The 12500-nt window shown below is 32.6% G+C and overlaps 1 protein-coding gene across 19 annotated transcripts in view; it reads left to right on the forward strand.

The window, feature by feature from the left end:
- Positions 1-12500, forward strand: part of Arms (Ankyrin repeat-rich membrane spanning) — a 761760-nt gene that overhangs the window by 652417 nt on the left and 96843 nt on the right. For 13 of the 19 annotated variants that reach the window (XR_010853062.1, XM_067103940.1, XM_067103937.1 and 10 more), the window contains 5 exons: positions 129-375; positions 513-735; positions 1087-1266; positions 7316-7447; positions 7891-7992. Coding sequence is in view for 18 of the 19 variants with exons in the window: in XM_067103940.1 (XP_066960041.1) it covers positions 129-375; positions 513-735; positions 1087-1266; positions 7316-7447; positions 7891-7992 (884 nt within the window). In the remaining variant the exon portion in view is untranslated. Of the gene's footprint in view, positions 1-128; positions 376-512; positions 736-1086; positions 1267-3030; positions 3082-7315; positions 7448-7890; positions 7993-12500 lie in introns of all 19 variants that reach the window. The other 6 variants (XM_067103923.1, XM_067103925.1, XM_067103929.1 and 3 more) reach the window with 1 other exon arrangement.

The raw sequence follows: 12500 nt of genomic DNA on the forward strand, positions 1-12500 counted from the left end.
AAGTTCAGTTAAGATACAATGAACTCAATATAAATGAACTCATATATTCTGACTCAGGGGAAAAAAACATAGTGTCTGATCCTCAGTATCTGCTGTGCTTCTTATTAACAATTCTTGGTCTTGCACAGAGGGGACATCTGCTCCATGGAAGTATCGAAGGCTGTGCTGTATGCCCTACATTGTCATCTTCTTTGTAACACTAGTCTGCCTGGTCACAGTCTTCGTTATAGCTGGGATTTATGGTTTTCATGCGGAGACACCATTGGATGAGGAACCTCCTACAATGACCGTGCCCTCTAATAATGATGCAGATATGACTGCAGAAGACGAGAATGCTAGTGGTGAATCTGTAGAGGAAGACGATTATGTTGATACGTGAGTACTGAACTTCCGGTCGTTTTCTTTTAAAGAGTATCTGTTTTTTACACTGCATACTGAAAAGCAACATGTTAGGGAAGTGTTAGTGATATAAAAGAAATACTATATTTTTGTGTTTTAATACTCTTCCACAGACGACCATTCCATGGGCATTTGATGAATCCATTGTTAATCACTCTTGGTGTTTTGGTTGCTATGGTAGTTGTGGCTAACCTTCACACACTAGCAAGAATGTTTGGTTCTCTTATCTTTTCTCATCGAAGACATCTCCTTCGTGCCGTTTCAAAACTGGATACCATCAAAGCTGAGGGTTACTTACAAACTCTTAAAGCTGAGGTCAACCTTATGGTCGAGATGGTGAGTGATAGGACGGTAAACTGATCTGGCAGTTCTTTGTATCATAGATGTGACTGGCTTGGTCTAGATCGGTATCTTTATTTTTACTCCAAAATTTAATTAGTAGAACTTTATGTGCTAGTTTTCATTATGGTGGGGTTTCCAGTAATACTTTATGATCTTGATTTTGTGTACTGTGTTTCTTTATTTGTAATATGCGTAATTTGAAGCATTGACTAGTAGTAAATTTAACTTGCCTTATTTCCACCATGTATTAAATTTCATTTTGGTTAACTAAGACGTAATTTTATTTAAAACCAAGAGTGTCTACCAATACAATATTGAAAATTTATAATCTTGGAATCTTTTCAGGTGAAGTGTCTAGATGCTTTTACAATGCAACAGACACGTTTAGTTGTAGTGGTTGATGGTTTGGACAGCTGCGAACAAGAAAAGGTACTCTCGGTTCTTGATGCTGTACACACACTTTTCACAGACTCGTCGGCGCCATTCATCATTCTCCTAGCAATTGACCCACATATCATCACCAAAGTAAGTAGTAAAGTGTAGTTTACATGCCTTGATCTAAAGATGCATTGTATTAAGCAATTTTTGATGAGTTATAAACATCTGATGTCACTATCAGTACATTAATTTAAGTTGATGATAGAAAGTCCTTTCTTCACCAAATGCAGTTTTGCCTATTAATAAATGTAACATTAAAGTGCACACCAGATCTGTATGTTTCAGATTCCTTTCTTTCTATAATGATCTTTCCATTCTGTTTTTGAGTACTGTATTAAAATTATAAATAAAATCCATTTTAGAGAGCACTGTCAGTGCACGAGCTTCTTGAATAACGTGCAAAGCAAGGAAGTCTTGAAAATTATAATTTTTGAATTTTGGGAAATAAAAAAAATTGCAAATGAATTGTTCAGTTTCAATAGTGACACACAGATTTGGAGAATATGTACGACAGAAAGCACATATGCCTAATAATAATACATAGAATTAATTGCATGTGCTTTGTATAAAATTTCAATAAGCCAAGTCCTTTTTACCATACAGTAGTTTATGGGCATAGATTTTTATTTATGATGAACCTTTAAAACTACAGTAGACAGGTAATGTAAGAAAAATTGCCTTACTTACAGAAGTTGTTTCGGTAATTTTTTCACACCCAAATTTCATATTTATTGTACAGCACTTTGTGTTTTTATTGTGCCATCATAAAGTATGGGAAGATTTAAAAGTTTTTACATTACTTTTGTTGTACTTTTTAACAACTACACGAGACTCAAATGGTAAACAGTACAAGGCTTACTGATACAGTACTTTGATAAGCAAAGTAGAATGGTGTGCATCTTATGATTGTACTAACAACACTGCTTATGGTAATGAAGACTTTGTTACTATTTGCAACAACATTTTCATACCTGTAAGATGATTAATTTTATCAGGCGTCGAAACAGCTGCAAAACCTTGATATGCAAAACTCACCTTATGTAACCTGAAGTCCAGTTAGTAGACAGATGGCTTCCATTGCTGAGAACTGTCAAACCAATGAATGGGCTCAGCAGTCCATAGTGTGTTTTATGTTCTCTGCAATCCTTTGCCACAAGACCTTGCTCCCAGATTTTGAAATGAAATATGTAAATATCAACATAATACTGAGACTGTTGACTGTGCTTTCAACACAAATATATTTCACAAGATGCTGGTACCTGATTAAGGACCCATTTAAAAAGAATGTAATTCTATGAAATTTTAAGTCATCTGGAAGAAACACAAACATGAGTATTGTTCTGGTAAATTAATAGAAGGAAGTACAAACGTACTGTAATATTATTGTCTGCTGAAAGTCCAGATCAACTCGAGTGTAAACTCGAACAAACTAGAAAATCTGTTTGAACAGTATGCTAGATTATGAAACCATCTTGTCTAGATCTCTCTATTTTCCTGTTGAAATTATATGTCATCATATTGGTGACAGAAACACCTTTACAAAAATTTGAGGTAAAAATCAGACAAAAGCTACATCTAATAATTTACCAGATATTCTTGGGTACCTTTTTCTTATTTTTAACTTTGGAGTTGAAACCAGCTGAAAGAAAAACCATATCCATTTGCTCACTGAAGTTTAATGAATTAATACATTATTTCGTGTAAACAAATATGATAAAACGTTCTTAAGATGACATCTACCTTTAGCAGTAAGAATTAGAATAATATTTAACATGTTCTCAAGATTACAGCTACCATTGCAATAAGAATAAGAGTAATGAAATGCCATTTATCACTAACTGCTACCTCTAGGCAGTGGTAGCCTCAAGGCAACAGCGGGCTCAGAGGGACCACAGGTTCATGGTATTGAAACTAATAAATGATTTTTAAAATTGTTGTATTCATAGCAATGATTTAGTTAATGTAGTTGACCAGTACTTTTCCCTTTTGTCTTTGAATGACCTTTTCATAGCAGAGCACTCGTAGTTGTAGTAGTAGTAGTAGTAGCAGTAGTGATGGTATGGTCAGGAATCATGAAGCATTTGGACATGCACTGCTTGAGTGTTGGTACTAGGTAACCCAAAATGTTAGAATGTTGTCTGTAATTCACTTTTGCATACTGATTAGAAGTAATGAAATTTTTTATGTATCTGCGTAGTTTGGCGACTTCTTGGGTATAAAACTTACATAACTGGTAAAGACATTGTGTTAAAAGTATGAATGAAGTTGCATATTAGTAAAGAAATTATGCTTCGAGACAGGGAAAATGAGCTCATTATTCTTCATAACATTAGTTCCTTCCTTCCTTTATCACATGCTGTAGGTCATTTTTTGTGGCTGATTGACTAAATGACCTTGGATGTTGTCAGGGTATATTTCGGATGATGTCTGACATGCCGAATGCATGACGTAAAGTACGACCGAATATTTTTCTGTTTTAAAGAATAGATATTAATATCAAAGAAGTTAAGGTTATATGAACTCGGAGATCTTGTATACTATAATGATTTCTGTTACCCAACTACATTAATTTGGAAAATATTCATAGATTATAAGAATTAACAAGTGATAAATTTCATGTAACTATTTCCAGATAAAATGATAGAAATATACAGTATTTTAATTTTTGATAATTAAAAAGACTGCCTAACATCCCGTTGTTTATTGCAATGCAATAGGTGTAGAGTGTTGAGGTGTGAATCATTGAATGAATGTATACAAAAAAGGCAATCAGAATTATTTTGTAAAGGTGCCAAAAGCATCACTACTATTGATGTATTAAAATTGTAACGTAAGAAGCACATTACCAACTGCTAACAGCTCAGCACACAGTATCCATGTACATTTGTCCCTTCCTATACAGTGTTTTCACAGTAGTTTAGTTTTGGTAAAATGTTAATGGAATCTACTATTTAGTGTGAAATTCCTTGTGATGTTATTTATTACATACTAATATCAGTATATTAGTTAGTGTGCTAATTTGTTTGTTTTGGAGTTCCTCCAAAGGTTTTAGATTGTAAAACAAGAAAAAACTTGGTTTTTTATATGCCATTGTAGGGTTCATGAGAAGTGGATACTGTATTACAGGTTTATGCTTTTATTCACCTTTTTAAACTAAGGTATGTAAGCTGTTTGTTACATCCTAAAGAAAATACAAATGGTGTACCTACATACATAATACACGCTTCACTATCATTGATGCTCTCCGTATTTCTACATGCGTTTTGTACGAATTGCATTAACAATAAGTACCATACTTTGAAGTTTATATAATGTATTTGCTAAGCATGTGGATATAGTCATTTTGGCACTTAATGGTCCGTTCTGATTTGTAACTATTTCTTTAATAGAAAACCCCATCTGCGGGCCTAAAGATGTCACCATGAAGATGTGCTATAGACTCCAGACAGTGATGATTAAATCATCAGTCGTAGATAACAGTTTCCAGATCTTTCTTGACTAACCCGTAACTATATACACTGTTTTTATGCTGCCGCACAGTCCTCTTGAATAAATTACCTCTTTGGTTTGCCATTTTTGGCTGGGGCTTTTTCATCTCCTTCCCCGTGTTCTTAAATCCTTACACTTTGGTTTGTCGTAATTTCTTGGATATGAGATTTTGTTGTTTTAGCTCCTGTTCATTATGGCCTTGGCCCTTGTTCAGAGTAGCCTATCTCCAAAGAAAGAGGAGTAATAAGAGAACCCTTTGCACTCTGGTAAATGACTACTGTACCAGTTTTCAGGCAGCCTGTCTTACTATTGAAGGATTTATCACTTAAGATCCCTCATGGTTGGACAGGTTACAGTGTTTAGACTCCCTGTATTGAATATAATACTTTTTACTACCCATACAGTGTAAGTTGGTGGTGGAGAAGTCACTTCCAGAGAGAAAGGCAGTACAAATAGATATGACCCACCAGTGACCATCCATTGTGTGCACAATGTGTCCAATTAACAATATATTCTATCACTTTAGTGAACCACCTAGAGGGTTATCTAAGGCTGATAAAAAATGAAGTCACAGGAAGAAGAAGAAAGACAATATAACAGTCACATTTTAGCAAGGGCAAGACCTACCCACCAAAAGCCCATCAATAGCATTTGAAGAATTTTTATGCAGACTGAATGAGAGAAGACCTTGGAGAATTTTCCAAGAAACAGATACTGCAAGCTGAAGCTGTGAAATGAAATTTGAATAAACCCTAGCACTTAATGAGGCTTGCGTTATTGTTTTAAAAGATAAATCAGGAGGTTATTATTGTTTTGATAATTTTTATGTCGGAGAAATATCGACATCAAGATCTTAAAGAAATGTAAATTACAGTTTAATCATGATTTGTTAGAAATTGGGTTTTGTCTTTGGTGGGTTTTCTTCTAGTCTGAATTTTGTCTTAGGAGTCTTTGAAGTAGGGGATTTTGCCCAACACATGTAACTACAATGACTTGACAGCTTTCTTAGAGGGCCTCTTCACATCTCAATAAAAACTGAATTTATTAGACTTGTTGCAGATGCTCTTGTATGCTGACTTGTTGCAGATGCTCTTGTATGCTGCCCTTCCAAGTCTATGTCAAATGATTTCTACAGTTACTAGAGATGATGCATTGTGTGAGGTTTTAATTACTTGAAGTACTAAAGACTGATAGACAAGGTTGTTGATTTAATCATCATTGTTTGAATTCTGCACTACATTATAATTTGGGCCAGGTTTAGCCCTTTGCTGGAATTTGTATTCAGTGTTTAACCTTATGAACCGAACAAGCTATTGTAAAAAAAAAAATATTCAATTCCGTAAACCAAAGTCATATTTTTGTTGTAAAAAACTGAAAAAATTCTTTAAAAATGCACAAGGAACAAAACCGTCATGTATAAAGGCTTATTAAAATTGAATTTCATTGTTGTACGCCATTAAATTTGGTTGCTCTCCAAAAAATACAGGGGATATTTTATATGAAACACGCCATCTTCATGTTGAAATATAATTGTTTGTAGGTTATGAATAACTTCAGGAAGTTAGTTTAACTGTGCATGAGACAGCTTTTTTCTAACTCTAGTACTTCTTAGCTAGAATCCCAAATTTTATTTTGTAATTTTACATATAAAATTACAGTAATGATTGTCTTCGCATGAGTGTACTTTCATCATTTTATTGCATTTTGACATATCGTAATCACCTCAGCAACTGGAACATTGTTAGCAAGTTGATACTTAGTCTTTAAGAGTAGAAAATTTTTTTATGTATTAGCTTTTCAGCTTGTATTTCTATATAAGGTTATACATAAAGCTAACAAGTTAACACTGTTAAAATTAGTAACTAAATAGGCTACATCTCGTACCAGTTGTTTAGTCTGGTCTAGTGAATCGAATAGCTCTTTTTTAAAGCTCTTGTTGAAACTGTAGCATATACAGCATCATGCCTTGTGTTATGGTGGGATAGAAATCTGTTAATCTTTACTTCTTTCGGGTTAGCTTTCCGAGAGAGAACCCCCCCCCCTTTTTTTAGCCAGATTACATTCTTTGTTGTTGGCTTTTTGGCCCCATGATCTTTGTTTGTAGTCTGAAATGGTTGCCTAAAGAAGCAGTTTGACGTTGAGCCAAAATTTAGCATAAGCTCTTAAAATACTCACGACTAGTTCAAAAGATAATTTTATGCATCCAATATTTGAAAGTTGTTGGCTAAAGCAGTTAATGTTGAAAAGTGTTATTGATGTGTTAAATATTTAAAGTAATTCAAGATTCTTTTTATATAGTGAATATGATATAGTTTGTATGAACAAACTGTAATTATTCAGTCTATTCATTTCATATATACAGTAGTATTCTTAAGTACTTCTGTTGGAAAATATTTGGATTATATTTGCTGTACATGATTTGAAAACAATACAGTATTGTGTAATATTTATATGCAAGCAAGTACACAAATGTACTGCTTAATGTATTTCTGTACTAATATATGTATGTGTATATATATATATATATATATATATATATATATATATATATATATATATATATATATATATATATATATATATATATATATATATATAATATAAATAATTGATATTATTCTCAACTTGAAAATGTTTCAATTTACAGGCTATAGAACTTCATGTTCATCGTGTTTTCAATGAATCTTCTATTAGTGGCCATGACTATCTACGAAATATTGTTCACTTACCATTTTATCTACAAAATTCAGGACTTCGGAAAGTAAAACAAGCTCAGCAAGTAAGTATATGTAACAATTACTGCACTAATTATTATAAAAATAATTGAGGAAATCCTTTGCGCTAGAAAAAATTCAAGCATTTTATAACACTCCCAATTCCACTTGAAGTATTTATCAACTTATGATATGTGCATAATCCAATTTCATACTTGCAATTCTGTGTACTATAAGAATAAAATTAAACTTAGAGTTGTATTAGAGTTGGTATTTTTTTTTTTTTGCTCTGTTGTAAGCTTAGTTTAAATTATGGAATGAATTTACTTTACCATGCCATCGTTAACTGTTACTTCAAATGTGATACAGTTAAAAGGCAATCTTGCAGAAGAATTATTTTACCAGTTAAGTGGATATTATATTATTAATTGCAAGTATCTTAAATTGGAAATTTCTTCTTTAACAAGCAAAAGCAAACCTGAGAGTAAAACATCCATTTGCATTACAGGCCGCTGAGCGTAGTAAAAGCCGTAGTCAGAATACATGGCTGGAGGTTGAAACAGATTCGGTTAGCATTGCAACTACTTCTGCCATGGGTGGCATCAGCCATGTAAGTAATAATTGATGCTGGTGAAGAGGGTTGATTAAGTACTGGTTTTTATTTTGCGAGTGATTTGCATGGAAAAAAAATTAGTTATTCTGCACATTTTAATTTCATTTAATGCAACCCAGCTTCAGTGCAGTGCTTAATATAGTTTATTAGTATTTTACTACAGTAAGTAAAGCCTTTCTAAATGTAACAAACTTTTGTTAGGATACATAGTCTCCGGGACTGGAGCAAATAAAATCTGCACAGACAATGGTAAACTCTTTCCGAATTGATACGTTATTCCAGTAGAGTAAGGATTGCACTTCTGGATTATCATTCATTGCTCTATACATTTACATTTTGCATGTCCATACCTTGATCTAATTTTACCACCAATCTTAGGAGATAACTGAAGCAGTCAGAAAATCATAGCTATTATGTTTTGCTTATTGCATGTAAAAATTAGTAAACCAGTCAGTGTTATGAAGTTATTAACAAAGCAGTCATATATATTGCTATGCTTTGTCCTATCGTATGGAAAGAAAGTGGAAACTTTAGTTGTGAGAATCTTAAACATTTTAAATATATTCTTCTGTTAAATTTTTGAGGCATTGTAATCTATTAAATGAGATTTAATACATTTTTGAAGAACATGCCCTTAGGGCCAGCCATATGAATGTTAAGAACATTGGTTCAGTTGTCAGATAAAATTGTTTAACAATAATAATAATATTTTCTGTATTTACATCCTGTTAAGAAACCTCACTGTGGCTGTACAACAGATATTGAACTACTGTACATCAGTATAGAATTAGAACTATTATTTATTACTCAGTTTCAATGATACAATATAGAAGTCACTCATTTTAAAGTTCAATGACTGCTGTTCCGTAAATTATCAAATTGCCGTTAGGCATTTTGTTGTTCTGATTTTCCCACATTTCTGATTTGATAACTGCACATCTAATCTTCATGAAAGACATATTGTAACATATTATTATACTCATGCTCCTAAGTGCCACCTGCTCAATTTTAGATTCCAGAAAGGTTTTTGTCCTGTATGCTAATAAGACCGGTTGGAACTTTATTCCATCAGTTGACACCTTCTACATAATAGTTCTGAGCTGAACGCTACACATCTTTTGATAACAACAACACATCTAACTCCTAGACTTTCTTCTTTATGCTTTTACTTTAGAATTACCGCTTGTATGCATTATTGCAAAACTGTGAAATTGGATATTTCAGTAGGAACTACAGTTCCTGATGGTAAAAAAGGATTTTGATAAAGGAAAAATCTATTTCTGGGAAAGTTCCGGTGAAAAAGTCCATTCAGCACTTATTTCTAAAATTCCATAAGTGCTGAATGGTGTTATTTGAATCCAGAAAATAGCTAAAGGTGTTATTTGAATATCTAAAAGTACTTGTATCAAGTTTCGCAACCATTTTGCCACAAATAAATTCGGTCATCATAAGTCAGCTGAATTTAATACCTTGGGCTGTGTATCTGTTGACTTTGGTGGTAGAAATTAGATCAGTTTTCCAGGACAGGCAAACAAGACAAAACTAAAACACAGTGCTATTGAGCTTCAGAGGCACTTACACAAATGCTGAGGCGTTGAAACGCTGCAAAATTTATTTAGTTAGGCAAGTAAACAGTGCAAATGTAAGAAGCAATGTAAACTAAACAAATGCAAAGTAATAAAAGTTAGATTAAGAGATAGTTTGTTAACATGCTAAATTAAGGCATGGCAGACATCCTACACATTTATACATGCGTAAGTTCCCTAGTTTACTTTTGTATGTAGTGCTTAGAGTGTTTCTTAAATTTTCTTTTATATGTTTAGAATTTAATTAGTAACCCTATTCCTTCATCACAGCTCCTACAGCTTCATATACTGATATTACTTTCATATTTTTAGATTTGGCATTGTATATGATTCATCTTGTCTTCTGAAACTTTGTATGAATAGTTTTTCGAATATCATAATGCTGTCCAATAGCATAGCATGTTTTTGTTATGTTAAAATATTACATATGTGTACAGATGATGCATTCATGATGTGATAAACAGCATTTCTGATTTGAATGGGTTTTTGTCTTATCAGCTTATCTGTTTATGTAATGTACAGTGCATCCAAATTCATAATTTCCATTTAGCCTGACTTCTTCATTACTGTACTGGCTTTAGTGTTCTGAATTCATCTTGTTGACTTTAACATGTATGACTTTGTGACACAGACTTTTTATGTTCAGCTGATGCATGATTTATCCATTGGAGAGAGATATAAATGAAAGATAGATTAACCCTTCTATCCTAATTCATGGCAAAAAGTTTGAAAACACAAGACAGCCCTTAATTAAATTTTCAAGATCTTAAACATTTATTTAATGTCTGTATTCATTCTTTTTTTTTTTTTCAAATGATAATGTTACACAAATGAATTATCAGCTTAACTGAAGTTTAATTCCAAGTTCATGTGCTCCAGAAAAATTTGAATGACAGAATTAAACAAGAGCAACATGATTAGACTGAAAAATATAATCATTGTGGAAGTATGATTAAGTAAAATGGTTTAGAAGTAATAGTTAATGAAAAATTAGCACTGCAATTGATGGCTTGCTGTATTTGTAATGCATATTGCAATGAAAAACCAAGAGAAAGTACTGTAGTACATGTACAAAAATATATCTCATCTTTTAAATGTATAGAAAAAATTTTATGACGCCTTTATGAATAGGCTCTTTATGCACTGGGCCTTTATCACCTTTATTATCTAATAGAATTATATGCCATAATTACATTAGTGGTTGTCAGCTCAAGATATCAGGCAGTTGGATTTCAATTGAAATAAAATTGAAGTTGTGGGAAATTTCTAAATGAACAGATTAACACAAAAGTGTTATATTTTGTTCTGTCAAATACATTACAACCCAACACATTGACTGTTGACTGTAGACTTTGGGCTGCAAGTAATTTTGTTAAACCTAAGGATTCACACTGTATGGTTGTGGCATGAAATTGCAATGCTGTATTGACATCTTGCCTTTAGTTACGTTATACAGTTCACTGTGTTTTTCATAAGCTTCCATGTTATGCCTTTTGTTTTCATATCCCTTGATCCCTCCAGATACCATTAAAACGTGGTTTATCAACTGAAAGCGGATTCAGTTTTCCTGTAAGTACTACCACCACCACCTCCAATGTCCCTTGATTATTGTCATGTCTCACAATCACCTACATGTCCTATGTCTGGCCTGATTTTCGCTCTCCAGTGTCTGTTGTCATCCCTTATAACTTTCTCTTCTAATCAGCCATGGCTATCATCCATGTTTGGAGAAGCTCTGGTTTTTTTAATTGTTGAAGACCAGATGCAAAGGTCAAGCTGGTGTGGGTTTATCTTTAACATTGCTTCCAAACATACCTAGACTTTTTGATGTGTGCTAAAAAAAATTAACATTGGATCTAATTTTTTGTTAGACTGCTATTACTTAATGCATTCATAAGTTTACTGTTAAATTTTATACACTGGTCTTACACATTAAAATCCTTCAGTGGTATTAGTTTACTCAATGTACCTGTGTAACAACTCAGATTTTTTATTTTTGAGTTTTTATGCATTCATAAGTTTACTGTTAAATTTTATACACTAGTCTTACACATTAAAATCCTTCAGTGGTATCAGTTTACTCATTGTACCTGTGTAACAACTCAGATTTTTTATTTTTGAGTTTTTGCAATGCGTGAGTTCATAGCAGTTTCATCATGCAAGTACAGTACAGTAATTAATCTTAATGTACTGTGTGTTCTGTGTATAAAACGTCTCTAACATTATGAAAATGTTTAATGTCCCCTGTATTTTCTGTGAATGAGCATTTGATTATTTGCCTGAATTCTTGCAACCCCAGATTTGCAGTATAATAAATAACTCTGGTTTTTGCATCATGTTATAACGCTACTGTGCTGGTATGAAATATTATGTATGTTATTTAATATTTTTGCTTGGAAATACAGTAGTTTATTTTTATTTCCTCTTCCTAATTTGGTGATTATTTGCTATGCATGTCCAACTTGTCATATATTTTTGAGTGATTAAGGTGGGTAGTTTTTGTGGTGGGAATTTTTGCTAGTTTCTACATTAGTTTTTATTTTTTATAGTCTGAAGTATTTACTTTTTATAATCTTTGAAGTATTTACCTTTTATAATCTTAAAATTACTGCATTGCCTTGGTGCTGAAATTTGTTTCATCGTCAAATTTTGTTATACAGTACAGAGCTTAAAAAATCAGTCGTACTTGATTTACAGCATTTAAAGGCAAATCATTTTCACCAGTTATGATATAAAATAAGAGCAAGGAAAGCCCTTCTTTTACTGCACATTTAAGTACCTTTTTACATAGTAAATAAAGCATTTTAGAAATATTCGTTAATATAGTACTATTGATCAAATTTTTGGATTAGACTACTATTACTTACTGCATTCATAAGTTTAAAGTTAGATTTTATACACCAGTCTTATGCCTCTAAA

Source organism: Macrobrachium rosenbergii, chromosome 5, assembly GCF_040412425.1.
Source record: "Macrobrachium rosenbergii isolate ZJJX-2024 chromosome 5, ASM4041242v1, whole genome shotgun sequence".
Taxonomy (NCBI): Eukaryota; Metazoa; Arthropoda; class Malacostraca; order Decapoda; family Palaemonidae; genus Macrobrachium; species Macrobrachium rosenbergii.